At 48.1% G+C, this 27609-nt stretch overlaps 1 protein-coding gene and 1 non-coding gene across 2 annotated transcripts; one reads left to right on the forward strand and one right to left on the reverse strand.

Moving 5' to 3' along the window:
* Positions 1 to 4726: 4726 nt before the first annotated feature.
* On the forward strand, positions 4727 to 4799 carry Trnas-gga (transfer RNA serine (anticodon GGA)). Its single transcript has one exon. It is a non-coding gene; the product is annotated as a tRNA-Ser (tRNA).
* Positions 4800 to 15593: 10794 nt separating this feature from the next.
* LOC144166073 (uncharacterized) lies at positions 15594 to 18758 on the reverse strand. The gene is made up of 3 exons (XM_077695731.1): positions 18318 to 18758; positions 17717 to 17730; positions 15594 to 15938 (listed from the first exon to the last, which is right to left on the reverse strand). The coding sequence occupies exons 1-3, from the start codon at positions 18714 to 18716 to the stop codon at positions 15713 to 15715; spliced, it is 639 nt and encodes a 212-aa protein (XP_077551857.1). The 5' UTR covers positions 18717 to 18758; the 3' UTR covers positions 15594 to 15712.
* Between the last annotated feature and the right edge of the window lie 8851 nt (positions 18759 to 27609).

Consider the following 27609-nt stretch of genomic DNA (forward strand, 5'->3'; position numbering starts at 1 on the left):
ATTGTTATAAAGCGGGCCGACAAGGGCGGAAAATAGTCGTAATTAATGAACCCGACTTCATTAAAGAAGGACTTCTACAGCTGAGTGCTTAATATATTTTCTCGCGGACCCAACACAACAGTTCGAATTGAAAATCACCCGTGAGCGCACAAGGTGTTTTGACAATGGAGATATAACTAATAATATGTTCAAAGCAATGACGCCGACCCAATCAGCACCTGGGCCATTTTACCAACTTCCCAAAATTCAAAAGACTGGCAATCCAGGACGCCCTAGTGTCTCTTGTAATGGTACTCCAACAGAATCAATATGCAGCTTCCTTGATTTTATTTTGATAAACGTACTCCCACGATTCCCGCATACATTAAGGACACAAACCACTTGTTGAGAGAGATTTTTGGACTGGTAATCCCTCCTGGCAGCTTCCTGGTCACAATGGGTGTCTCATCGCTGTGCACGGATATCCAACCTTCCGACGGCATCAAGTATTCCGTGAAAACATGTGCGAACGCTGTTATTCCACTAGATATTAATGAGCACGCCCTTGCTAAAATACTCAACCTGGTGCTTCGTTCCAATTATTTTGAGTTAAAAAACAAACATTATCTTCAAATTAGCGTGACAGCTATGAGCACGAAAAGGGCACCAAGTTACGCGAACTTGTTCATGGTGTCACTCGAGGGACCCTTCTTGGAAGCTCAACCCGATCACCCGCTCATATACAAGAGATCTCTGGATTGCTTCTTTTTTTTGTTTGGTCGTATGATCAAGTAAGCTTGCATAAGTTCATTTCGGACTTCAATGCCGGCCACCCTTCCATATCTTTTACGGACAATAGCTCAAGGACATTGGTACATTTTCTTGACGTCACCATTCAGGTAGAGGACACGACCACCACCACAGCACTATATATAAAACCGACCGATCGCCAGCAGTACCTGCACTTTGAAAGTGACCATCCACGGCATTGTAAGATGAACATTCCCTATTCCCAAGCCCACAGATACCGCAGAATTCGCTCTAAGAACGCCGACATTGACCACAACTCCCAACAACTCAAAAATGCCCTCATTCGTCAAACGTACCCAGCAGTAGTAGTCGAGGACTCAATCAACAGAGCTCGTAACATAAATCGTGAGGAAATTCTGCATGGATGAAATCCTAGGAATGAAGAAAGCCAGGCAAACCTTGTCCTCGCCCACTCATCTGCGTTGCCTGAACTTAATAAAATTCTCTCGAGATATTTAAATATACTACAAAAAAAGTACATGCCTATCTTCAACTTTCCAAAAGCCCCCCCCCCCTTCCCCCCCGAGTGGTTTATCGCCGCGGAAAACACTTGCAAGGCAGGCTAGTCAGAGCCAAGACGAGCACTATTGAAAGCCTGTAAGCCATGCAAGAAAGCGCGTTGTAAGGTCTGTTCACACATCACAACCACTAAAACTGCAAAAGCCAGCTCATCTGGATAAGTATTCAAAAAAGTGCACATCTAAACTGTGACAGCCATAATGTCGTATACATGCTTCACTGTTACATCTGTGGCATGCAGTACATCGCACAAAGAGAAACCGCCTTCGGTAAATGCTTTAAGAACCACCGTTCTCATGCTAAACACAACCGACCTTTAAACACATGTCAGCCTCCCGGGACATTCATTCGACCAAATAAAAGTCACTCTGCTAGAGACAGGTTTTCACACTAAACGGGACAGCGAACAGGAAGAATCGTACGTTGTAAGTTCAAAACGCTGACTCATGGTATCAGCAAGAGCGCTGGCAGCATGCCATGCCTCCGGAGGACCACGTACGTTGATGGACAACTGCACATGGATGCACATTGTTTCACCCCCTCCCCGTATTATATAAGGGATTTCTACCCCTTCACGACTACCCTCCATTAGCTCGGACAACGAACGCATACCGAGGGGAGCGCCGCCCAAGAAGCCGTCCAAGCCTCGCACTGTACGTGCTGCGCGACAAACGCTGTCCGCGTTGGCACAATTGAGAAGAGAGAGGGAGGTAACGTGGAAAGGGGGTGCCAGACTGGCCGTAGACCTTAAAATTGTCGCGTTGTTTTAAGACATAGCGGCGGCGTAATTCAGTGGGTTTCTGTCTACGGCCGTCGGTTCAACTTCACGCAAGTCGCGCCGTATGTGTACTTTTACTTAGCTCTACGCCGCCGCCGAGGACGGACAGAGCACTCAGCGCCTTCCCCGAACTCACCGTGCCCCTCTGTAACGTGATTGCTGTCTTTCGCGCGGTCCGACCGCTCTGCGTCTCGGCGCTGGCTGCCGCGGGTGCCTTTTTCTATCGCGATGACGGGGACGTTCAAAGGGCAAACAAAGTAGAATTATCACTCGTTTATTGGTAAAAGCAATGCCTCTCCACCTAATGCTCCGTCCTGGGTTCACCCACGCAGCAAGTGCAGGGCCAAGACCGCGTTTCCAGTTACACCACCACCCTGCTCTTCCAATCTATGCAAATGCGTTGTCTGTATTTTGTTTGTCAGTTTCCTTTTCATCACAACCGCAGCAGGCCGATACAAAAATTTGCCCCCTTCGCCCACCCGTGGCGTTTTGTTACTTCAACCCGCCTCCTCTCCTGAATTTTTTCCCTTGGCTTTTTTTTTCGTTTCCTTCTTCCTCTCCTTAGTTTTCTCCTCTCCCTCTCAGCACCAAGTGATAGATATATATGTATACAGTAATCCCTAGTTATTACGAAGTCAGCGGGACGTAAAAAGTTTCGTTATAAGCGGTATTTCGATATAATCCACCACATGAGAAAATATAATTCACTTGTTCACTTGAGCTTTAATTGCACCGCAACTGCGAGGAATCAAAACAATGTATTCAGTGAAGCGGAACTTTATTCAGGTGGTTTAAAGGCTGTTAGCTTTTGCTGTTTCAAGTCCTTGCCCGGTACAACGAACCCCTACTCCCATTTGACCATGAATGGCATGGGGCTGTGGTCGCCGCCCATGCATTAAACTTTATTTCGCAGCAGGCGTGAGCACTCCCATGTCTGCACCATAGTTGACACTTCACGTGGCTCTTCGTCCACCGGCTCTTCGTCCTCGTCGGGGCCACAAACAACAGTGTCAATTATCTCCACTTCCGACGTTAGGGTGACCACAGGAGCCGCAGCGTCAGCCAAAGCAAACGTCTCGAAGTCACCTTCTGCCTCTTGACCAGCACTCTTATGAATAGCCTCCTGCGGATCGCTGCAAGTCCAGTCCTCATTAAGCTGGTCATTGCCAGTGTCGCTGAAAAGTTTGCGGGAAAAGCTCGCGTCCACAAAGCAGTTGGCTACCTTCGAAGGTGCAAATTCTTTACATGAAATGTTTACCAAATGTATCACCAAGCGAATCAATGCTGTATATCTTGCTGGCGTCATACGCTGTCAGCATGCGCCTCAAAGGAGCCTAGTGGTATAGCTTCTGGGTGGTTTCAATGATGTCCTGATCTATCGGTTGCAGTACTGCGCTTGGGTTTGCAGGGAAAAATTCCAAAGCGATCACCCTGAGGTAGTCGATCTTCCCGTGGCTCGGACAGCTGTCAGTTACGAAAACCACTTGCCGATTCTTTGCGTCGAACCGTCTATCCATAAGACGGTTGTGTGGGTACACAGCGCAATCATCCAAACAGCTAACTGTGGGTACACAGCGGAATACTGAAAACTGACCTGTTTTGCGCAAGGGAATTCGCTTGATCACTGGGTGATTTTTTCCCTAAGTGTGCAGCTGTAAAATTTGCACAACAAGTGTTTTATGGCGCCCATTTGTCGACGACACTGCTAATACTGCGGTTCGAATGTCGGTGTCGGTGACGGCACCGAGTGTCGGTGCCGTCAGGTCAACGCCATTCACCAGCATCTAGGAACAAAATTCAGTTACCCTACCACGCACTTCGGCTGTTTGTTTTAAGTCGGATGGCGCGAATCGAGCATGACCGACTCGAAAAATTTGCAGGGGAAGCACCAACTTCCCTTGACCCGTCATTTTACAGCCTGACTCACCGGCGCTCGGCGACGCACCCGCTCGCTATTTCGCTCAAAGCGGGTCAAGCTATTCGTGCGCTTCGAGTAAAGCGATTTCGTTATAACGAGAAATTACTGTATATGTACATATATATATATATATATATATATATATATATATATATATATATATATATATATATACATATATATAAGGCAGAAATAAAGTTTGGCAGTCAAGAAAACCTCGGAAAGCAAAGGGGAGGATATAATAGGTCATAGAAAGAGATAAAGAATTTGGAGCGAAAGAAAGTGGAGAAAAAATGCCCGCCAGGTGGGATCCGTGGGTTGGATCCCATCTCGCGGGGATTTTTTCTCCACTTTCTTTCTTTCCAAATTCTTTATCTTTTTCTATGACCTACTATATCCTCCCCTTTGCTTTCCGAGGTTTTCTTGACTGCCAAACTTTATTTCTGTCTTATTTTCAACGAGCCCCTCATTTCCTATTCTGATTCGCTACATGCATAGCGAGGGCCTCTTTTCAGGCAGTCTTGGTGCCATAGGAAGCTTAAGAGGGTTCAACGCTGGTCGACCACTCCCGACATGTCGTAGACACTCGAGTCACGGCCCGGAGGTTAAAAAGAAGGTCCCCTTCACCCCGAGAAGTCGGAGTGGCGCTGGCTACCACCCCCAAAGGCAGGAAAAATTTACATTGACATAAATACACCAGAAAGTGGAGGGGAAAAATAGCCCCGCCGGTAGCGTAGTGGTTATCGCACCAGACCGGAATTCTGGATGTCGTGGGTTCGGATCCCACTTGGCGGGCATTTTTCACCACTTTCTTTCTGACTCAAGAAATTCTTCACCTGTTTCTATGACCCACCACAACCTCCCCTTTGCTTTCCGAGGTTTTCTTGACTGCCAACCCTTATTTTCTGTCTTATTTCACCGAGCCCCTCATTTCCCATTTCTTATTCGCTACTTGCTTAGCGAGGGCTTCTGTTCTGGCAGTCTTGGTGCCAAGGGTAGCTCAAGAGGGTTCAACGCTGGTCGACCACTCTCGACATGTCGTAGACACTCGAGTCACGGCCCGGGGATTAAAAAGAAGGTCCCCTTCACCCCGAGTAGTCCGAGTGGCGCTGGCTACCACCCCCAAGTGCAGGAAACAAAAAATACCTTAACATAAATACCCAAGAAAGTGGTGGGGAAACAGCCCCGCCGGTAGCGTAGTGGTTATCGCATCTTACCGGTATTCTGGAGGTCGTGGGTTCGGATCCCACCCAGCGGGCATTTTTCACCACTTTTTATCTGACTCCAAACTTCACCTGTTTCTATGACCGACCACAACCTCCCCTTTGCTTTCCGAGGTTTTCTTGACTGCCAACCATTATTTTCTGTCGTATTTCACCGAGCCCCTCATTTCCCATTTCTGATTCGCTACTTGCTTAGCGAGGGCCTCTGTTCTGGCAGTTTTGTTGCCAAGGGTAGCCAAGGGTATTTATTTATTTTTTTTTTTAATACCCTCAAGGCAATTGCATTGAAGAGGGGAGTGGGTATACATTACAACAAATCAGGAAACTGCAGTACAAACAGCAGAACAGAAGTAACTATAACCTCAACAAAACAAAGTTATACGGGTCAATAAGGTCGCAATCTTCCTGCTGCGACGAGAGAAGTGCGGCTGAGGTTTGCATAAAGAACAATACAAAACTATGCGTAAGTTTTTGCTGTTTCTAATATGAAAACAGAAAAAAAGGTTACTACAGTAAACTTATAGTCAAAAACAATGGCAACTGAAAATAAATATGGCGCATAATAAACTCAGTTATAAAGCCTACACAAAAGCTCAGCATACTCCCTGATTTGAGTATCCTGAATTGTGACCAAGCTACACTTGCTGCGAAATTCAATGACTTCTTTATAAACATAAATAGCACCCTTAAATATATACACAGTATGAACCGGCCCCCCTACTACCCCCACAGATTAATAATAGTTTCGCATTCAGAGATATAACCACCGTAGAAATAATCGCTATGACCAGACAGATGCAGTCAAATAAAGCAATGGGACATGATGAAATATCGATTAACATATCGAAAGCTAACATCGACATTTTGTGTCACCCACTAGAAAAAAAATTTAATCAATCTTTTTACACTCGAAGTTACCACGAGCAGCTAAAAATTGGCAGAGTGGTGGCTATATTCAAAGGAGAGGACACCAACTGTCTAGAAAAGTACCGTCCTATAACAAGCTCATCGTGCATTAATATCTTGTTTGAAAAGCTAAGAGCGAAGAGGGTAATGGAATTCGTTGAAAAATATGAAATCTTAACAATACATCAACATGGTTTCCGCAAAAATTACTCATCCACAACGGCAGTTAATGCAGTAACAGATGCAGTAACGAACCAAGCCCTAAATAACAACCAAATTGCATTAGGCATATTGCTTGATTTACAAAAGGCTTTTGATTGTGTGGACCACGGCATTTTGTTGCAAAAACTAGAACGCTATGGTTTTCGATGGCCAACCTTAAACTTTTTCCGCAGTTATTTAAGTAACCGTAAACAGTTCGTAGACATAGCAGACAGCAAATTTGGGTTCAAAACTGCACTAGCAGGGGTAGCCCAGGGGTCAGTTCTTGGTCCCATATTATTTTCTCTATTTATCAAGGACTACCCCACTTCCCTAAATCACGCAGACGCAGTTATCTATGCCGATGATACTGCTTTGCTCGTCTCTATTCACAGTCTAAAAGAAGCCGAAACTCTAGCAAATTTAGAATTACGTGAGACATTAAACTGGTTTAACAGTAATAAATTAGTTCTAAATATTAAAAAAAACAAAATTTATAGTCTTCTGCTCTAACCGAAAAGAAGTAGCAGACGACTGCAAGTTATACATAGTAAATACAGCCCTTAGTAAAGTTGAGGAATATAAATATTTTGGAATAACTCTAGATAAATCAATGCACTGGGCGCCTCACAGAAGAGAGCTGAGCAAGAACTTCTCATTTGATTGCTATACATTACTTCAAGCGCAGAAACACTTTGACGTTAAAACACTAAGAATTATATACTTTAGCATTTTTCACTGCCATCTTAGTTATTGTATGGAGTTTTGGGGATATACATTCGCGTCATACAGCTCCGTTATTGTCAAACTCCAAAAAAAGGCGATGAGAATAATGACGTGCTGCCCACCACTGCGCCATCTTCCCCTATCTTTTCAGAACTCAACATTGTGACATTTAATGTAGCAAGGGACTACAAAACAACATTACTAATTCAAAGAGCACTAAATAAATCCAACCGAACATCTGTTATAATAGAACCTAAACGAAACACTAGACACGCCCACGCATGTAATCTTAATTTACCAAAAATACATAATGTGTACGGTCGCCGCACTATTTCTTACCTAAGTGCCAAACTATGGAACAATGTGCCAGTGAATGTAAAAATAAAACCAAATAACACTCGTTCCTTAACAGAATTTTTCATGTCTGAACATTATACCTCACCCTGTTAACACATAGCTAAATATATTTACCTAGCTCACATTATATGTATTTATTGTAAAAAAATTTGTTTGGATTGTTCATGTGTTTATTGTAGTTATTCTGTTATGGATCCATGACTAGCCATGTCGGCTAAGGATCCAGATGACTCTTCACCCATTTTCTGTACCTGTTTTTCATGTAATAAACACATTTCTGATTTCTGATACTGAAGGGTAGCTCAAGAGGGTTAAACGCTGGTCGACCACTCTCGACATGTCGTAGACACTCGAGTCACGGCCCGGGGATTAAAAAGAAGGTCCCCTTCACCCCGAGTAGTCCGAGTGGCGCTAAGTACCACCCCCAAGTGCAGGAAATAGAAAATACAATAACATAAATACCCGAGATAGTGGTGGGGAAACAGCCCCACCGGTAGCGTAGTAATTATCGCACCAGGCCGGTATTCTGGAGGTAGTGGGTTCGGATCCCACCCGGCGGGCATTGTTTCACCACTTTCTTACTCAAAAAATTTGTTCACTTGTTTTTGTGACCAACCACAACCTCCCCTTTGCTTTCCGAGGTTTTCTTGACTGCCTACCCTTATTTTCTATATGTATGTATATATATTAAAAAGAAGGTCCCCTTCACCCCGAGTAGTCCGAGTGGTGCTGGCTACCACCCCCAAGCACAGGAAACAAAAATTCACACCACCTCCCCGAAGGGAATCGTGAGGAAATGCGAATGCATTTCTTTTGCACGAGAGTGCGCGGAATTTATAATTAATGAGAAGACGGTGATTTGTAGCGTAACCATTTATTTAACCCCACGCGGGAGCTTTGGCGAGCTCCCGCGATGCGAGCGCCCTCCCACGCCCGAGCGCGCTCCTCCTCTCCACTCACTCGCCGCTGATCCGCCCGCACCACCTGCTCCGGTTGCTAGGGGAGAGGAGGAGCGCGCGCGCTCACAGCTGTTGCTATGGGAGAGGGGGTGAGAGCGGAGAGATAACACCTGCGGGCGCGTGGACGCCGCACGGCGCCTGACATGCTTGACTAAGAAATGCATTCGCATTTAAAAATACCTTAGCATACATACCCCAGAAAGTGGAGGGGAAAATAGCCCCGCCGGTAGCGTAGTGGTCATCGCACCAGACCGGTATTCTGGAGGTCGTAGGTTCGGATGCCACCCGGCAGGCATTTTTCTCCTCTTTCTTGCTGTCTTAACAAATTCTTTATCTGTTTCAATGACCTACCACATCCTCCCCTTTGCTCTCCGAGGTTTTCTTGACTGCCAACACCTATTTCTGTCTTATTTCAATGAGCCCTCATTTCCTATTCTGATTCTCTTAATGCATAGCGAGGGCCTCTGTTCTGGCAGTCTTGGTACCATAGGGAGCTTAAGAGGGTTCAACGCTGGTCGGCCAGTCTCGACATGCCGTAGACACTCGAGTCACGGTACGGGGGTTAGAAAGAAGGTCCCCTTCTCCCCGAGTAGTCCGAGTGGCACTGGCTACCACCCCCCCAAGCACAGTAAACAAAAATACGTTAACATAAATACCCCAGAAAGTTGAGTGGAAAATAGCCCCGCCGGTAGCGTAGTGGTCAAAGCACCAGACCGGTATTCGTCGTAGGTTTGGATCCCACCCGGAGGGCATTTTTTCTCCACTTCCTTTCTGTCTTTCCAAATTTCCAAATTCTTTATTATTCTTCTTTATTCTTTATTATTCTTTATTATTCTTTATTATTCTGTATATATATATATATAATGAAATGAACCAATGTCCTAGTCTCAAGACGCCATGTTTATTCTCTCCCTGAACGAGCTTTCCGCTTCCTCCTTGGTTTGGTAGTGAATTGGCCGCTGACCTTGCTCTCAGCTTTTGCTGCGCTATTCTTCATGCCTTCACACTCGACCACATTGCGATGAAGGCCACCGGCGAGCTGTTTGAGCCGGTGCCTTAGTTTGACACCTTCGTGGTTGTATGTCTCTCGTCGATGGGCTTTTCGCGTGGTTCTGAGGCTCAGCTCTTCCTGTCTCGCTGGCAACAGGGATATGCTCTCTTTCGCTCTATAGGAAGCCACGGCGGCTTCTCGAATGATCATGTTCTATGTGCTTGTGCCGCCGCTTTTGTGTTCTTCGGTTTTTTCCTTGCTGGATGACTCCATCGTCTCTTGGGTGTTCTTGCCTTCAATTTTGTCATTGTCTACATGGACGAGGGTCACTGAAAAGTGGTTGTCTACGATGATTACCTCCTTGTGTCCTACAGCCTTCTCGTTATCCATTAAGATGCTTGACGCTACGTCGTCCTCAGCTTCTACCGGTATGTTTTCAATCTCAGGCTCATCGGATGGAGCTAAAACGATGGCTTGTCCCTGACTGGAGGCTTCACAAACGCTTTCGGATGAGCCGCTCGGGGTAACGGTTGTTGTAATGTTCACCAAGTGGTACATTCTCTCTTCGGTTAGTTTACTCGGAGTGATGAACGTGAGCGACAACACTTCCAGGCGCTACTCCGGTGGACTTCTGAGGGCTGACTGGGAAAAGTCGGAGCCGCTAGCCTTCCGCGTCGTTGTTGCCGTGTAGCTCCGCATAGGAGTCTTCGTGACATCCACGAAGACATGATATCCTTAGTGACATGTCTCGGTTGGCCACGGTTTTGGTTGTTTGCCGCTGATTTGCTTCCATCGGTGCTTGTTGGCCTTCCAGGAGGCAGATATTGATTAACGGTGCTGGCCGGTCCTCGTCGGCGACAGCCTTTCAAAGCCTTCACGAACCCGCCGCTGTGGCTCAGTGGCTAAGGCGTTGTGCTGCTGAGCACAAGGTCGCGGTCTCGATTCCCGGCCGCTGCGGCCGCATTTCTGATGGAGGCGAAAAGCAAAAACGCCTGTGTCTACGAGATTTCGGCGCACGTTAAAGATCCCCAAGTGGTCTAAATTAATTTGGAGCCCTCCACTACGGCGCACCTCATCGCCTGCGTAGCGTCGGTGCGTTAAAGCCTACTATCAATCAATCAATCAATCAAGCTTCACGAGTCGAAGGTGGCTGATCTTCAATGGAGGACGGCATTGCACGGAGGAAGCCATCGGCTGGTTATGGGCTTGCTGCGGAGACTGGGGACGAGGGGCTCCGTCATCAGTGATGATGGGAGTCATCTTAGTGACTGCCTCCTCCTCTTTCAAGAAAACATGGCTCGATTCAGGAGGAGGGCCACGGGACTCCGCCAGGGTGTGCACCGGCGTCTGTAGGTGAGACTCCTTTGCCTGCCGGGTTGCACGGTGCTGCAATTCTGCAGCTAGGCGAATAAAGTCATTCTGGCTTCAACGCGGCGGCTGCCATGCCAAGATTGCAGCATGGAATGACTCAGCCAGGCCATCGACGACGTACTTCTTCGCGACAGGAGACGGGCAGTCAAGGTTCAAGCATTAGAGCGGTATAGGTTTTCCTAGACGTAGGTGACGATGTTTTCGTCAGGGCCCTGGCGTCGGGCACGCATCTCTATGAAGCGGTCAACGTAAGTTCCCGGCAAGTCACCAAAGCCGCAATTAATGACCCGCTCCAGCTTGCCCAGGTCTAAAGCGGGTGACCTTCACATAGGTGCCATACCCGGGCTGCGTCACGTAGGCGCTCATCTGCAAGCGACCATTTGACGTGTTCAGGCCTTGCAAGGCGAGTGCCAATGACGTCGATCTCCTGAACCAACCAAACAGCATCGTCCTGGAAACCTCGAAGCACTGGGACGACGTCCATGCGGGCCGCCGATAACGCCATGCGCGGGACTGCGTATTCCGGGCAGGTAATGACGTCGAGAAGCCGCTTACTCGCCTCTGTGAGGGCCTGGGCAGTCAAAAAGGGTGTTGGTTTTCGGAGCAGTGTCGTCATTGCGAGAGGTTGGTCACTCTCAGAGGAAAATCTAAAGACGACAGAAATCACGGCGCGAACGGTGGAAGCCGCGGCGAGTCCAGAAGACGTCATCCGCTTCGACATCCGTGCCCAAGGCTTGATCGCCTGGGTTTTGGGTGTTACCTCCGTTCGGCGCTCGTGCTGAGACCGTGGTCCCACTCATGAACTCGGGCAGCCGGGCTGGAAGGCGCGCCAGGCCTTGGCCGCTGCTGAGGGCCGTCCCTGCGGCTGGATCGCCGCGAGGGAGAGCAGGTCCGGAGGCTGGGTCACCTGGGGGCTTGAAGGGGTGTCGACTGCGCCACTTGAAATTAACCAACGTCCGAGTCTCCAGACGCCATGTTTATTTTCTCCCTGAAAGAGCTCTCGCTTCTTCTTTCTTCGCTTCCAGTCGGCAGCCGTCCTCCTTCGTTAGGTAGTGGATTGGCGGCTGACCTTGCTTTCAGATTTTGCTGTGCTATTGTTCACGCCTTCACAATATAACTATATATATATATATATATATATATATATATATATATATATATATATATATATATATATATATATCTTGTGAGCGTGTGTAAGCGCAGTCAACATTACTGGACAATTATTGCGCTTTGGGCACTTACGCGCTGTGGCCAATCGCCGTCATTCGGTAGGACCAATCCCTTATCTGTGCATACCCACTATCATCATCATCTGTACATAATCATCATCACGAGTGGCTGTTTCCATTGAGTCACCCACGGTCTCATTAAACCTAGTCCGCTGGTACTGGTGCCGACTTGTGCCGAGTCTTCCGTCTCCTTACAAGTAGTGGAGGGTGCTTCTTTCGACCTTGACCTCTCCCTGACCTAGCTGCACCCCTGGAGCTCCGTTCAGGTCGCCTTGTGCAACCGCCACCCAGTCCAATGGACCGAGAAGGCGCACCGAATGCTGCCGCTCCTACCACGCCGGCATGAGTGGTGACTTGCCGCCAGCGCGACCCTCCCGGCTTCGCTCATTCCATGCTGCAATCTTGGCATGGCAGCCGCCGCGTTGCAGCCAGCATGACTTTATTCGCCTAGCTGCAGAATAGACCTTTCCGGAAAGTGGCGCGCGCCCCCAATCGGCGACCGCAAAGCATCCTGGGAACAATGAGCGCCGCAGCCGCCGGACCCGCTGCCGCTGCCCCGCCGGCCCGTAGAGAAGTGCGCCGTCCTGACCTCCCGCCTCTGTTGTATGCGATTGCACCTGCGAATGCCGCATCTGTGAACCGTGCAGCTTCGCATTATATGATGATAGCCACTACCCTCTGAAGTTGCAGAGACGACACAACAAATCTGCAGACTTTGGCTGTAGCAGAGCCGGATTTGCCTTGTTGCTGAGCGTCAACCATGTGAGTCAATCAAGCTCTTTGTCTCCGTTGCAAAAGTGCAAAAATGCGTTCGCTCTGAGCGTGTATAGACGTATTGCGGTTTAGTTCTGTTATTGATATTCATCAGTCACTAGAGTAAGGGAGCGGCGCAAAAGCAAAGCCATCCGTGACAATAGATACTATGGCGTTGGCTCGACGTTAGCATGCTATTCGCCACCGCGTACCTTCAAGAAAAGCGAAGGATACGTCGTGACGAAACCTCGGCCAAAGCAAGGTATATTAATTATTAACAGTGACTCTGGCTAATCAGTGAACGGATGCGGTCGGTAAAAATAAAGACAGGCTGCTATCAACATGAGTTGTGAACAAGTGTGGCACGGAGTTGGGGTGGGGAGATCGGCTACGCTTACGAGAGATTTGTCTTGGCCAGTGTTACGTCGCCGTTTTCGCGAATATGAAGTTCTTGTTTTACGTTATGGTTATGGCACGTTTCTCGCTTTGGTATTTTTTTCCTAAAGAGTGCAGCGCGAAAGATTGTCTTCTGCAAGCAAAACACAGGCAGCTCAAGCCATGGGATAGTTTGCGTTCGCGTCGAATATGCGGCACCCGTGTACAGGACATTTGCAGCCTACAGCTTATTCGTTATGCTGTATATTTCGCTCTACGTTTATGATTTAGCTACCATTTCGTTAATGTCTAAACGGAACTATCTCCGTTGGTATTTACGTCGCACAAGGTTATCCGAAAGTAAATGTTTCCACTCAGTTGTAAGGTTTTTTTTAGGTTTGATCCGAAGCGTTGTCATGATTTTTTCCAAGCCATAAAACAAGGCTCATGTAGTCCTTTAAAAGCTGTTGCAGCTGGCAGTTGTTAATAGGTGAAGAATTTGGTGTGACTGTTGTAAAAGTACCGAGACCGCGTTAGGTATTTGTTGCCTTTTGTCTGGGTGCACTCTTATTTATTTATTTATTGATACAGGTACCCTCTTAGACAAGGTATTTGTTGCCTTTTGCCTGGGTGCCCTCTTATTTATTTATTTATTGATACAGGTACCCTCTTGGACATTGTCTAAGTAAAGAAAGAGGAAAAAAGAAGAAAGACGCCTTAAAAATTTGTGACTTATACTAATTTTAGTCATTAAAATTTCCTTCATCTGCTGTGTGTGATAAGAACTTTACACATTGATTATCACACTTTTCAGGTGTGCCCTGGTAGCCCTGGAGAATGCACATTTCTTCGAAAGGATACCGAAAGGACCGTGGACAAAGCAACTGCGGGATATTCCAAAATCATTCAGTGAAGCCTGCATCACGACGTATGCAAGGAGGCATAGGGCTGACAAGCATAAAAAATGGGGCTACCGGATGTTTAAAGCAAACAAAGTGCGCCAAGTGCTGCTGTGTCGGACGGACCATCATGTTTGGGTGAAAGCGTCAGTGGAGGCGTCTTTCGCCCTGTCTAAGTTGTACAAGACGTCTGTAGTAATACTCCAGAGTGATGCGAGCATTACCGAGGCTGGGTGTGAATGCCGCGCAGGGGCCACAGGCGTATGTAAGCATGTTGCCGCGTTGTTGTGGCTTTTGCTTGATGCCGTGCTCTCGGACACTCATTTTGTTAGTGAAACATCTTGCACTGAAAGGGCAAGGTCATGGAAGACTGGCTCCAAAAAGTCTAATGTGAGCCATTTGGAGTTTTCTGAACTCAACTTTGTGAAGCATGAGCCAGGGAAGCAAAAAGTGTTTGTGCCAACCACAAAACAAATTGGCGTCAAAGTAACAGAAGATGACCTGGTGGGGCTCCACAGGGCTCTTAATAAGCGGAAAATCAATCCTATGCTGGCTTCTGTTCTGGAGGACGCCTCATTCACGCCACAAGAAATAGTTAGCCTGCCCGAAAAAGCCTGCACCGCTTCTCTTCCGATTCAGCTTCCTACAGAAGTTCTGTGGGTGAAACATGTTCATTCCACCTACAATAACAATAACTGTGCATTGTCAGTTGAGGAGGCGTGGGAGCTTGAAGCTAGCACACGGCTACAGAGTCGCAGTGAAGTGTGGCACGCGGAACGATCGAAGCGGCTCACAGCGTCACATTTTGGAGAAATTGTGTCACGACAGAAAGAAGTGGATGAAAAATTCCTATCCAGGGTATTTGGCAACGCAGCAGTAAAGACAAAACACATGTCTTTTGGAGTGGAGAATGAGGAACCGGCTGTGTCACGCTACATTGCCTTGAAAAAGGGAAGTGTTACAGTGTATGATTGCGGACTGTGTGTGAATCCCGGCGTGCCAGTGTTGGCCGCATCGCCAGACCGAGTCGTCGCTGAAGGGGACCAGTTTGGGCTAGCTGAAGTGAAAACGCTAGCAGCTTCAAAGGAGCGCCAAGAACCACTCGAAGAATCAATGAGGTCAGCTGTGTACCTCAAGGACAACAAGCTGCGGCGCAACCACAAGTACTACTACCACGTCCAAGGACAAATGGCGATATCAGGCTTGGTTTGGTGCGACTTCATAGTAGACAATGGTGCAGCTTGTGCTAGCGAAAGGATCCCATTTGACAGAGACCTCTGGGTAAACAAAATGCTTCCCTGCCTACTACAATTTTATGCGTTGCACAAGTGCAAAAGATAGCAACAGTCCTGGAAAAACATGTGGCATTTCATTAGATTGATTTTAAGAAGTGTCAAGGTTTATCATGCAGAAAATAAAATTTTTCATTTCATTACGACAAGGCAATCAGCATATTGTGATTACAATAACACACACACTTTTATTCCTTTAGCAACAACTAAGCAATAAAGACAAATTAGAACTGTTCAGAGAACACTAATACAAAACGTGCATATTTTAAACTTTGCGATTTCATTAAAAAACACGGATGCCAGCATGTCGTAATTACAATGAAACACACACACGTTCATTCATTTAGCAACAACTAATCAATGAAGAGAAATAAAACTGTACAGAGAACATTAATACAAAACATGGCATAGTTGGAACTTTGCTTATCGGTTAAGAAGTGGTTCGTGTGTACAGTTATTGAGGTGACAGCAAATTTTCCAAATTTGATTTAGCTTCTCGGCCATCACGTTTGGAAAAACATATCGCAGTATTCTAAAGTTCTTCACCTCTCTAATCACTCGCTCAACGTGGATTCTCAGGTTAGCGATCTGACGTGTGCGAGTTTCCTCCGCTACTGTGAGTTGACGACGACCGTTTAACATTGGCGGCCTGTTACGGAAGGAGGAGACAGGCAGCAGGGTTCGGGGTCATGGCTGACCGCTACGTGATGAATCACTTTAAAGGCAGGGATCATGTGCTAATGATGAATACAATGGTGGTGGCGGTGGCTCATACCCCAGCGGAGATTCAACATCCTCCCGCCGCCGCAATGTGCGTATGCCACAAAGAAGCAGATTCATGAACCACGCGCCAGCACCGAACTTGCTAGCAGTACGACACTTCTCCAGCTGGCTCCTAGTCTCTATCACGTTCCAGCGTGTCAGGTTCTGGCACAAGTCCTCCAGCACGTTCGTCTCGGTAAGATGCTCTCATAGCGAGCCCCGCAGTTCGCCCAAAACTGGAGCGGAAGTTCCGGCTCCTTGTTGCGGTACGTGCTGATGCGCCGCTGTTGAAGTGCTTCAGACAACTGTACGGTGCTGCGCAATTTCCCCTTGAATTTTCGCATCCTGTACATGTCGATGGCAATCACGCGGGTCCTTGTCCAGCTCCTCGATATGCTGCTGTCGGTGCTCAGGCACGCCTGGCTCCAGTGACGAATGGTCATCCAAAATGTCGTTGAATCTCGTCGGGTCGAGACCGCTCGCCACATCTTTACTCCCGCCCGCGAGACAATCGATGCTGGGGGAAAATCCGTAACGTCAGTCCTTGCAAGCTGCCTTCTGGTTCTGTCGCCTTTTCCGTTTCCAGCGGTGCTTCCACCGGCGTGCCGACTTCCGGATAACCAAGCGTCGCCAGGTGGAAGCAGACGGCAGCCAAACTGTGTGTCGAGCCTCTGGAAATGTTTCCATTCCTTCGGTGGTCATGTGGCGATCATACCAAAGGCAATGCCGGGCAACTCTCCATGTCTTGTTGTTACGGTAGGTCTTACGGGAGCTTCCGAGCGATGATTTAAACGGTGTTCCAAGGTCGCTTCTCTGCCTTCGAGTAGGGTGGGTCCGTTTCATAAGTAAGAACCGGCCATATCGGCGGTTTACGGGATTTCTGGTCCACGTTGCGCTCTTCCAATTACTCTTCCATGCGGTGACCATGCACGAAACATTCGAATGACGTGGGGTTCCAGGCCGACGACATTTTGACCTAGACGAACCCTTCACGGAAGTAGCAATGACTCCGTCGGCAGGCTTTAAGCTCGTCGCATTGTCTGGACCTGCGCTGTCAAGTAGGCCTTCCTGAAACTCACTAGATGCCGGGTAGTTATTTGCATGCGTCCGTGCGGTTTCGAGAAGTTCGGGCAAGGCTTCCTCCTTCATGAAGTCTGGAACGAATAGGAACTCGAACTCAGACGGTGGCGGCTCAACACGTGCTTCTTCAGGAGCTCGCGCCACTCCCACTCCGGCAATGCCCGTTTGCGCATGCTTCACTGTTGATGATGTCTCGTCGTTCCCTTTAGCAGGCTGCTGTTCTGTCGGCTCGTTCGGGAGGGCACTTCTCACATCGGTCTGATTCACGTCGGACACCCTTGTGCATGGATCAGCCGAACAATCTTTAAGCCTTGCTATCAATTCTTCTAGACGACGGTCTGGTCCTTTCAATTCTGGGGGCACTCTTTTCTTGCGGGAATCGATGTAGTGATTTAGTAGTACTCTTGCACGGATGAAACAATCGATGTATAATTCAGCAGTTTCCACTTCCTCCTCAAGTTCTTTGTCGACTAAATCAATTATTGCCGCATCCAGTTTTTTTAGGCATGCTTGCTTAAGTTTCAGATTTTCTAGGCAGGTGTTAAGTTTACAGACTGCAGGCAACGGAGTGCAAATTCGCTGAACATGGGCAAGAATAGCTTTAAAGTTTTAGGGGGCATGGTTCCGCAACAAGCGCAGAGAGTCCAGCTCACCACCTCGGTCTTCGGTAGCCGCAAGGTTGTAGCCAAGTGTGGTGGTCTGGACGGAACGTCGCGTCTCTGCGTAGGTGTGAGCGTTGCGGTCGGTAGTCGTGGTGGTCGCACCAGGGATGGCGACGCACCATGTCAGCTCAGTTTGGGCAGCTACTCGACCCTCGAGGCAGAAAGTACGTACGCCGCTGTTGGCGTCGGTGCCCTCGAGGGTAACGGTCATTGGAGTGCTGCGCTCAGGGTCAGCCATCGGACCAGTTGGCTCAGGGTGAGACGGCGGCAAACGGTTGTGGGTCCCACTTGCCTGCAGCCACTGGCATCATGCTGCTCTCCAGTTCGGTCCCTGGTCTTCTTCCCGGGTTTGTCGGCACCAAAATGTTACGGAAGGAGGAGACAGGCAGCAGGGTTCGGGGTCATGGCTGACCGCTACGTGATGAATCACTTTAAAGGCAGGGATCATGTGCTAATGATGATGACAATGGTGGTGGCGGTGGCTCATACCCCAGCGGAGATTCAACAGCGGCCTGTTATCTGACACCTAGTTCACGAAGGTCATCTTCTATCAAGAATCCTCTGTCCGCCATGACACTGTCTCCTTGCTCCAGAAGCTTGTACAAGCCGCTGTGCTTTGTAATCTCTTTGTCTGACAGCCTGCCCGGTGCCAGGTTAGACACGAATGAAACGAACCCATTTGGCGTAATGCCAATGAGCCCCTTGGCGGTGTTGTGCCCTTTGTACAGGCTGTATGTTTCACTTTGGGTGTTGTAGTCTGATGGCATTTCAATGAATATTTCCGTACAATCGACTACCACTCGAGTTGAACTGTCCCAAGTTCGGAAGCTTTCGGGCATGAACTTATCAATAGTTCTGCGGGCTGGCCAAATGGGTATTTGGACAAGCATTTCGTGCAAAAAATTCACCCAGTAAACACACATGGCGCTTATCGTTGAGACACTGACACCAAATCGGTAAGCAAGGTCCTGCTCCAAAAGTCCCACCCTTAGCCGGCAAAGTACGTCGATTATTTGCTCACGCATCGAAAGTGCTGGTGGTCGGCCCCCATTTGACTTCATTGTTTTATACTTACTCTCTACAAGCTCAAGGAATGGGATGAAACGTTCATGGGAGCAAAATCCTGTGTAAAACTGCAGCCTTTTCTCGTCTGCAATAACGAAATCTGCCGTGGAAACATTTTCCTTGTTGCTGGTGGCTTTGTTTTTCAACCTCTCAATTTTTAGCTCGCACACTTCTGCCTTCAGAGCACTGTTCTCTGCCTTCACAGCACTCAGCACTATTCTCTGCCTTCAGATTAGCGTTTTCTTCTTGAAGTCTGGTGCAGAGTTCAAGAAGCATATCCATTTTTTTACAGATAGTAGTGGCTGCATTCTCTTGTGGTCCCACCGAGTACGTGTGGTCTGCACCTGAAAAGATCGTCAGAAACAGCACACACAAAGAATGTTTATATAAGAGGGTCACGGAAGTGTGAACACAAATTTGCCTATAACAGGGGCCTCAAACACGCAACCAGCAGACCTTTCGATTGCGACCCGGCCCACTCATGAGTGTTTTCATTCATTTGTTTTTTGTTTTTTAGAGCGAATGTGAGTGCGCGCCTTGGTCGCGTTTCCTAGTTTCAGATGGATAATATGAAATAAAACATAGTTTCAGGTGGCTATAATGAAATAAAATCTAATCAAATAAAAATTTGGTCTCCCTTAAGCAAAGTACACGTATTTGTAAATTCTGTGGCGCCTGTATAAAAGCAGCCTAAATGTCTTGCAATACTACGGTAAATAGCATAGAGTTAGGTTTTATTAATCAACAGAAATCGGCAAAATATAATAATCACCGTAGGAAGTGTCTCCATACAAAAAGGAGCCTGCCATACGGCTTTTAAATTATGCAGGATAATCCCGTGACAATATTTACGTTCCGCACGTTTAAATAACAAGCAGGGCGCGTCGCGGTGAGAACCATTGTTCTCGGACGGAAAGTATACCACAGCTTATGAGCGGAAAATAAATCCGCAAAGCGTCCGCAAACAAACAAACAAAGAAGACGCCAGAAGCTGAACTTACAATAGAAACCTTGTTCCTTCACTGCCTCCGGCAATGGGCTGCAACTAGTCGTTGGCGTTAGGCAGACAGGATCGTTCCCGGCGAGATTAAAAGGATTGAATTATCACCCTGGTATGCCCTTGGTGCTGAAGTGGATTCCAAAGCGAGGTTTGCTTACGTTGATCAGGCAGGGATATTTCCACCGTGCTACATATCACCAGCTCGTCTTGGAGGCAGGGAAGCGGGACGGACGCGTTAGCTGGGCGGCATTTCGTTCGCTTCGCGGCAGCTACGAAGAAAAGCAAATAAGACATCAACTACAAAAGTACCATTCACATTATACTGTCGAGCTTACCTGGCTTTACCGGAGGACACCTCTCGGAGTAGACGCGGTGCGGAAAGATGGAAGGCAGGCGGTCCATGTAACCTTTGCGTCCGCTCGCGTTAAAATGGGCTCCACATATTTTGTGATGCTCTGACGGCTTCCAGAGAGCAAATCGGCCGTCATGTCCCTGGCGATTTATCCGCCGAATCCATTCCTTCTTGAGTTTCTCGTCCTTAGGAAACTTGTGAAAGGGAACATGCCGGTCTCGTAGCGTATTGTTATCGCAACCAGGCACACCGCATGTTTGTCCGCCTCCTAGTTTCCTCGACGCCATAACATCAATATCGCGAAAGCGAAAACAGTGAACGTTACAGCACGTCGCAACCGACCGAAGCTTTAAACACGCGAAAATGCATTAGTCAAACGTAGGCACACGGTAAATGAAACGCACGCGGGCACACGAGCGTAGAGACGCGAGGGCGAAACAGCGAGCGAGCGCTCTCGCTGCCGCACACAGTTCCCATGACACCTTGCGCGTGCCCGCCAGGGGAAGGAGCGGCGCTGCAACCCGGGCTGCCGGGTTGCAGCACCGTGCAACCCGGCAGCCCGGTCCCACTGATGAACTCGGGCAGCTTGGGTGGAAGGCGCGCCAGGCCTTGGCCGCTGCTGAGGGCCGTCCCTGCGGCTGGATTGCCGCGAGGGAGAGCAGGTCCGGAGGCTGGGTCGCCTGGGGGCTTGAAGGGGTGTCAACTGCGCCACTTGAAATTAACCAACGTCCGAGTCTCCAGACGCCATGTTTATTTTCTCCTTGAAAGAGCTCTCCGCTTCTTCTTTTTTCGCTTCCAGTCGGCGGCCGTCCTCCTTCGTTAGGTAGTGGATTGGCCGCTGACCTTGCTTTCAGATTTTGCTGTGCTATTGTTCACGCCTTCACAATATAAATATATATATATATATATATATATATATATATATATATATATATATATATATATATATATATATATATATATATATATATATATATATATATATATATATAGTAAGGAAATGAGGGGCTCGTTGAGGGAATACACAAAGATAGGCCAGCAGTCTACAACGCCAAAGGAGGCATAGGGGTGTGGTTAGGCTCTTTTCTTTTTCACTACAGTTAATTAAGTAAACATTTTTTTTTAATTATACAGAAGAAAGAAAGAAAGAAAAACACGCGCCCAGAGTGGGGACCGAACCCGGTCCCCACTCTGGGCGCGTGTTTTTCTTTCTTTCTTTCTTCTGTATAATTAAAAAAAAATGTTTACTTAATTAACTGTAGTGAAAAAGAAAAGAGCCTAACCACACCCCTATGCCTCCTTTGGCGTTGTAGACTGCTGGCCTATCTTTGTGTATATATATATATATATATATATATATATATATATATATATATATATATATGTATATATATATATTGTGAGCGTGTATAAGCGCAGTCAACATTACTGGACAATTATTGCGCTCTGCTACAGTTACGTGCTGTGGCCAATCGCCGTCACTCGGTAGGACCAATTCCTCATCTGTGCATACGCATTATCATCATCATCTGTACATGATCATCGTCACGAGTGGCTGTTTCCGTTGAGTCACCGACGGTCTCATTAAACCTAGTCCGCTGGTACTGGTGCCGACTTGCGCCGGGTCTTCCGTCTCCTTACAAGTGGTGGAGGGTGCTTCTTTCGATCCTGACCTCTCGCTGACCTAGCTGCACCCCTGGAGCTCCGTTCAGGTCGCCTTGTGCAGCTGCCACCCAGTCCAATGGACCGAGAAGGCGCACCGAATGCTGCCGCTCCTACCACGCCAGCATGAATGGCGACTTGCTGCCAGCGCGACCCTCCCGGCTTCGCTGGTCTTCGTGGGGAAGACGTCCAGGAGTGGCTTGACGAATTCAACCGAGTCAGCCAATTTAACAGGTGGGACGAGAAGTTCAAGCTCCATAATGCAGGTCTATCCCTGCATGAAGTTGCAAAGACCTGGTACCGCAACAACGAGCATACCATAACTGATTGGGCCTCCTTCACTGAGAAGATCCGCCAGATATTTGGCACACCATCTGCGCGTACAGATGAGGCAAAAAGAAAACTAGATGGCCGCTGGCAGCGTCCAGACGAGACATTTGCGTCTTATATTGAGGATGTGCTAGCTCTCTGCCGTCGGGTGAACCCAGACATGTCAGAGGCTGACAAAGTTCGCCATCTACTCAAGGGAATCGCAGCGAATTTTGTTACCTAAAGGCATGACCGTCGCTGCTGTGGTTGACAGAGAGCCTGTTTCTGTCCTGTCCAACGCAGTACCACCTTCGCGTGCGTGTGACCTCGCTTCTTCGGGTGGTATGTCTAGTATCGCTGCAACCATCAGCCCCGACCTTACATCTGAACAAACAGAACAGCTGCTCACGGTACTGGCGAAGCACCTTGCATCCTTTGACGTGGTTGCTAACACACTAAAACGGACGACTGTGACCGCTCACCGAATTGAGACAGATGACTCAGCGATTGTACGCCGGCGACCATACCGCGTCTCTTCTCACGAAAGAAAAATTATTGAAGAGCAGGTCGCTAAGATGCTCAAGCGCGACGTTATCCGCCCATCGTCAAGCTCTTGGTCATCGCTGGTTGTGTTAGTCGAGAAGAAGGATGGATCAGTTCGCTTTTGTGTTGACTACCGTGCACTAAATAAGATCACTCGAAAAGACATTTATCCGCTGCCCCGCATCGACGATGCTTTGGACAGTCTCCAAGGAGCGAAGTACTTCTCGAGTCTCGACTTACGCTCGGGATATTGGCAGATCCCAATGCACGAGGATGACAAAGACAAGACGGCGTTTTCCACCCCAGACGGGCTTTTCGAGTTCAACGTGATGCCATTTGGGCTCTGTAACGCACCTGCCACGTTTGAACGAATGATTGACACCGTGCTTCGTGGTCTTAAGTTGAAAACGTGTCTCTGCTACCTGGACGACATTGTTGTTTTCTCAGGTACATTTGACCAACACTTACGCCGTCTGGACGAAGTACTGAGTTGTCTTTCCAATGCGGGACTGCAGATAAACACAAAGAAATGCACTTTCGCCAGAAAATCTATCAAAGTATTAGGCCACGTCGTGAGCAAAAAAGGAATTCAACCGGACCCCGAAAATATTTCGGCAGTTTTAAATTTTCCCCGTCCACAACAGCAGAAGGAACTCCGCAGCTTCATCGGACTCGCATCATACTTCCGCAGATTCATACAAAATTTCGCAACACTTGCTTCCCCGCTACATCATCTTCTACGCCCTGGCATCCCTTTCGTTTGGACAGAAGATTGCGAACGGGCTTTTCAGGCCCTCAAAGACGCCCTCACGTCGAGCCCCGTCCTTTCCCATTTTAACGACAGCGCTCCCACGATCCTACACACGGACGCGAGCGGGCGAGGCATTGGTGCCGTCTTGCTGCAACTAGATGCCCAACAAAAAGAGCGAGTAGTTGCATATGCCAGTCGTTCGCTTACGGCGCCAGAAAAAAACTACAGCATAACGGAAAAGGAGTGCCTTGCTGTTGTTTGGGCAATTCAAAAGTTTCGCCCTTACTTATACGGCAGGCATTTCACTGTCGTTAGCGATCACCATGCGTTGTGCTGGCTGTCGACACTCAAGAACCTTTCCGGACGCCTTGGCCGTTGGGTTCTTCGTCTGCAGCAGTACAGTTTTACTGTTACTTATAAGTCCGGCAAGAAGCATTTGGATGCGGACGCCATTTCACGTTGCCCGTTGTCCAAATCGCCAGCCCCTGCCTCCGCGTCGACGCAGCCTGTCCTGCCCATCGCACCCATTCCTTGCGCCATGGTTGAAGACACACTCAATTTATCGGCCTTGCAACGTGGCGATAATTATTGTCGCCGAATCATAAAAAGACGACCACCCAACAGCCGCTTACGTCGGCAGCTCAAGAACTTTCAGCTCGTTAGTGGAGTTCTCTGCCGTTACAGTCATCACCCTGCAGGCAGTCGATGGGTCACTGTTTTGCCTCGGATGCTCAGGCCAGTCATTTTAGAGGCATTCCACGATGACGCGACCACTGGACACCTTTGTTTTGAGAAAACGTACGACCGAATCCGTAGTCGTTTTTTCTGCCCTGGAATGTCCACAAGTGTGGCAAAATACATTTCATCATGTGCCAAATGCCAACACAGGAAACGCAGTACGTCTTCCCCAGCTGGTCCGTTACAACCAGTTCCCTGTCCCCCTTCTCCTTTTGATACGGTGGGCATTGACCTGTATGGACCACTGCCACGCACATCCACCGGCTACCGCTGGATTGCAACGGCGGTCGACCATTTGACCAGGTACGCGGAAACATCACCTCTGCGATCTGGATGCGCTCAAGAAATTGCAGATTTCGTACTTCAGAGCATCATCTTGCGCCACGGTGCACCTCGCGTGCTTTTGAGCGACCGAGGCAAGGCATTCCTTTCTCAAATTCTGGCTGAAGTGCTTCAAGCAGCAAATACTGTGCATACAACTACCACTAGCTACCATCCTCAAACCAACGGCATCACCGAACGATTTCATCGTACCCTCTCCGACATGCTACCTATGTATATTAAGCCAGACCACACTAACTGGGATCGAATTCTTCCTTTTGTTACATTCGCCTACAATTCGGCTATCCAGCGCACCACTGGCTACTCACCTTTCTTCCTGGTTTTTGGACGCTCCCCCGCTTTCATCATTGACACGACTTTCTTTTCTGCCCCGGACTCCCTTCCCGCCCCGTTTTCTGACGTGTTCGTCTCTCGGCTTAATCACTGTCGTCACCTGGCCCGTCTTCATACTGAACTCGTACAGCAAGAACGCAAACGCCAGTACGATTCCACTCACCGCTCCGTTCACTTCCGTCCTGGGGACAAAGTATTACTGTGGACGCCACTCCGCTCCCCCGGTCTATGCTAGACGTTTTTGCATAGGTACATTGGTCCCTACATCGTAGTTGAGCAGACATCTGTAAACTATTTGGTGTCTCCAACAGCTGCCTCTACTGAGCGCCGAAGGCGAGGAACTGAAATAGTGCACGTCTCTCGCATGAAACGTTACAGCCAGCGTACATCGTGACTCTCGGCGACCAGGAGGCCGCTTCCAGCCCAGGGGGGGATAATGTGAGCGTGTGTAAGCACAGTCAACATTACTGGACAATTATTGCGCTCTGGGACACTTGATTGATTGATTGTAGCGTTTAACGCGCCGATGCAACGCAGACGATGAGGCGCGCTGTAGTGGAGGGCTCCGGATTAATTTTGACCACCTGGGGATCTTTAACGTGCGCCGAAATCTCGTAAACACGGGCGTTTTTGCTTTTCGCCTCCATCAGAAAAGCGGCCGCCGCGGCCGGGAATCGAACACGCGACCTCGTGCTCAGAAGCGCAAACGCCTTAGCCACTGAGCCACCGCGGCGGGTCGCTCTGAGACACTTACGTGCTGTGGCCAATCGCCGTCATTCGGTAGGATCAATCCCTCATCTGTGCATACCCATTATCATCATCATCTGTACATAATCATCGTCAGGAGTGACTGTTTCCGTTGAGTCACCGACGGTCTCATTAAACCTAGTCCGCTGGTACTGGTGCCGACTTGTGCCGGGTCTTCCGTCTCCTTACAATCTATACCTATAAAAAGAAGTGCCCGACTGACTGACTGACTGACTCATCAACGCCCAGCCAAAACTGTTAGACCTAGAGACTTGAAATTTCACGAGTTTATTTGCGTCATTGAGTAGGTGCTCACTAAGGCGGGTTTTTCAGAAATTGCCCTGCTAAACGAAGAAAAAGGCGAAATTGTGGTTTCGCGAATTCGTGATTTTCTCGGTCACCCATTCACATATCGACGCGCTTTTTGCTGATATAAGTAGCCCTTAAGAATACCTAAAAAGTAGTTTTTGGATTTCGCCCTACCCTACACCAGCGAGGTGATTCCGCATTCCGGAACTAAAACGGTGTTCCTAAAGATTCTCAAATAAATCTTTCACTGATTCAGTAATCCAACTGATTTTTGCTAGAATATGTTACTCTTACAAATGCAGAGGCCAGTTTTTAAGGATTTCGCTCTGCGACGCCGCTAAAAGGGTCAAATTGGTTTTTACAAATGACACGACTGATGAGCCAAAAAGGCCTGACAGGTTATGTACACGTCTAGCCAAACTGCTCTTTCAAACGGCTACAGATTGCAAGGGCACATTCTGATTACGGTGTTGGAGGTCAATATTTCTTAAAATTTTAAAAATTCCACCATGGAGAGAGTGAAAAGCGGTAAAATAGTTTTTCAGGTTTTAATTTTTTTACTGCCCGCCATCTGAGATATCGAATTGATTTTCGTTGGGATAGGCAACTTACTCACGTATCTCAACACTGTTATAAAGATTTTTCAATGACACCCTCCCAATAGAGGCAACTGGGATTTCGGGAAAACACTGTTCTTACACTTTGGTAAATAACCACCCAGCCAGTTGATATCTCCCATTCGTTTTTTCTTCAAAATGCTGCCCATTTATTGCCCAAAAACGACTTTCAGGATTTTGTCCTAACTTGCGGATAACAGGCCAGCGAGATTTTTTATTCTGCATTCTTTTGGACGTAAAATTCAGTTGAGTTTTCCCGCGTTCGCTTAGCGGTCGCCATCTGTTGACACCTTCGGCAATCTGTTGACACCTTCGGCAATCTGTTGACCCCGTAGTAGCAGGTGTCATATATCATAAATGTAAAAGAGAAGATGTACCAGTAAAAAGCGCAAAGATTAGCCCTCGGTATCTGCTGGGACTTCCTGCAACCTCGCGCCTCCCGTAGGGAGCCCACGTTACTTCTGATAAAACTGTACCGATGAGCATCGTTTCTATCTTCTGAGATAGCACGAGGAAGAATACCCCCCACCCAGCCGGCCTACATCATGTGTTCCCAGCGCAATCTCCTGCCGAATTCAAGTTGTGGTTGCAACCTGGCACTCTTCCTCATATCATATTAAGAGTGCAAGCAAACCAAGCTCCTCCTTCTTCCATCTACTTTTCCAAACCTTGAGCTGTGGGAGAACCTGGTCACTAAGAGCGATCTGGACATCCAGACAATACTTCCTCCAGAGCAAAGGCTGCTCATTCATCGCATGGCTTTCTCAAATGGGGAACCACTCGCACTTCGCCCGCTCAATAAAACTTATTTCACTCACTGACTCATTCGCTCAAACGCTTCATCTTGGCGCAATTTGTTTAGCGAGAGTGGGAGTAAAACACGAGTACCGGTCGTTTCACATTACTACGACGCGCCTGCAGTAGGAGCCTATGTACTGCCAGCAGGCAGGCGCTCCCGAGTGTGTACCACTTCCCAATGAAGTGGCCTAATATGGCGACTAACAAATACAAATGGCTGTCCTTAATATAATGGCCCACCGGGGCACCG

This window comes from Haemaphysalis longicornis, unplaced genomic scaffold (genome assembly GCF_048455015.1).
Source record: "Haemaphysalis longicornis isolate Haplotype H1 unplaced genomic scaffold, Haemaphysalis longicornis Haplotype H1 scaffold_1, whole genome shotgun sequence".
Taxonomy (NCBI): domain Eukaryota; kingdom Metazoa; phylum Arthropoda; class Arachnida; order Ixodida; family Ixodidae; genus Haemaphysalis; species Haemaphysalis longicornis.

What these genes read in the sequence shown, in the direction of transcription:
- LOC144166073 (XM_077695731.1), bottom strand. Translation starts at nt 18,716, where the DNA reads ATGTGTGTTTACTGGGTGAATTTTTTGCACGAAATGCTTGTCCAAATA.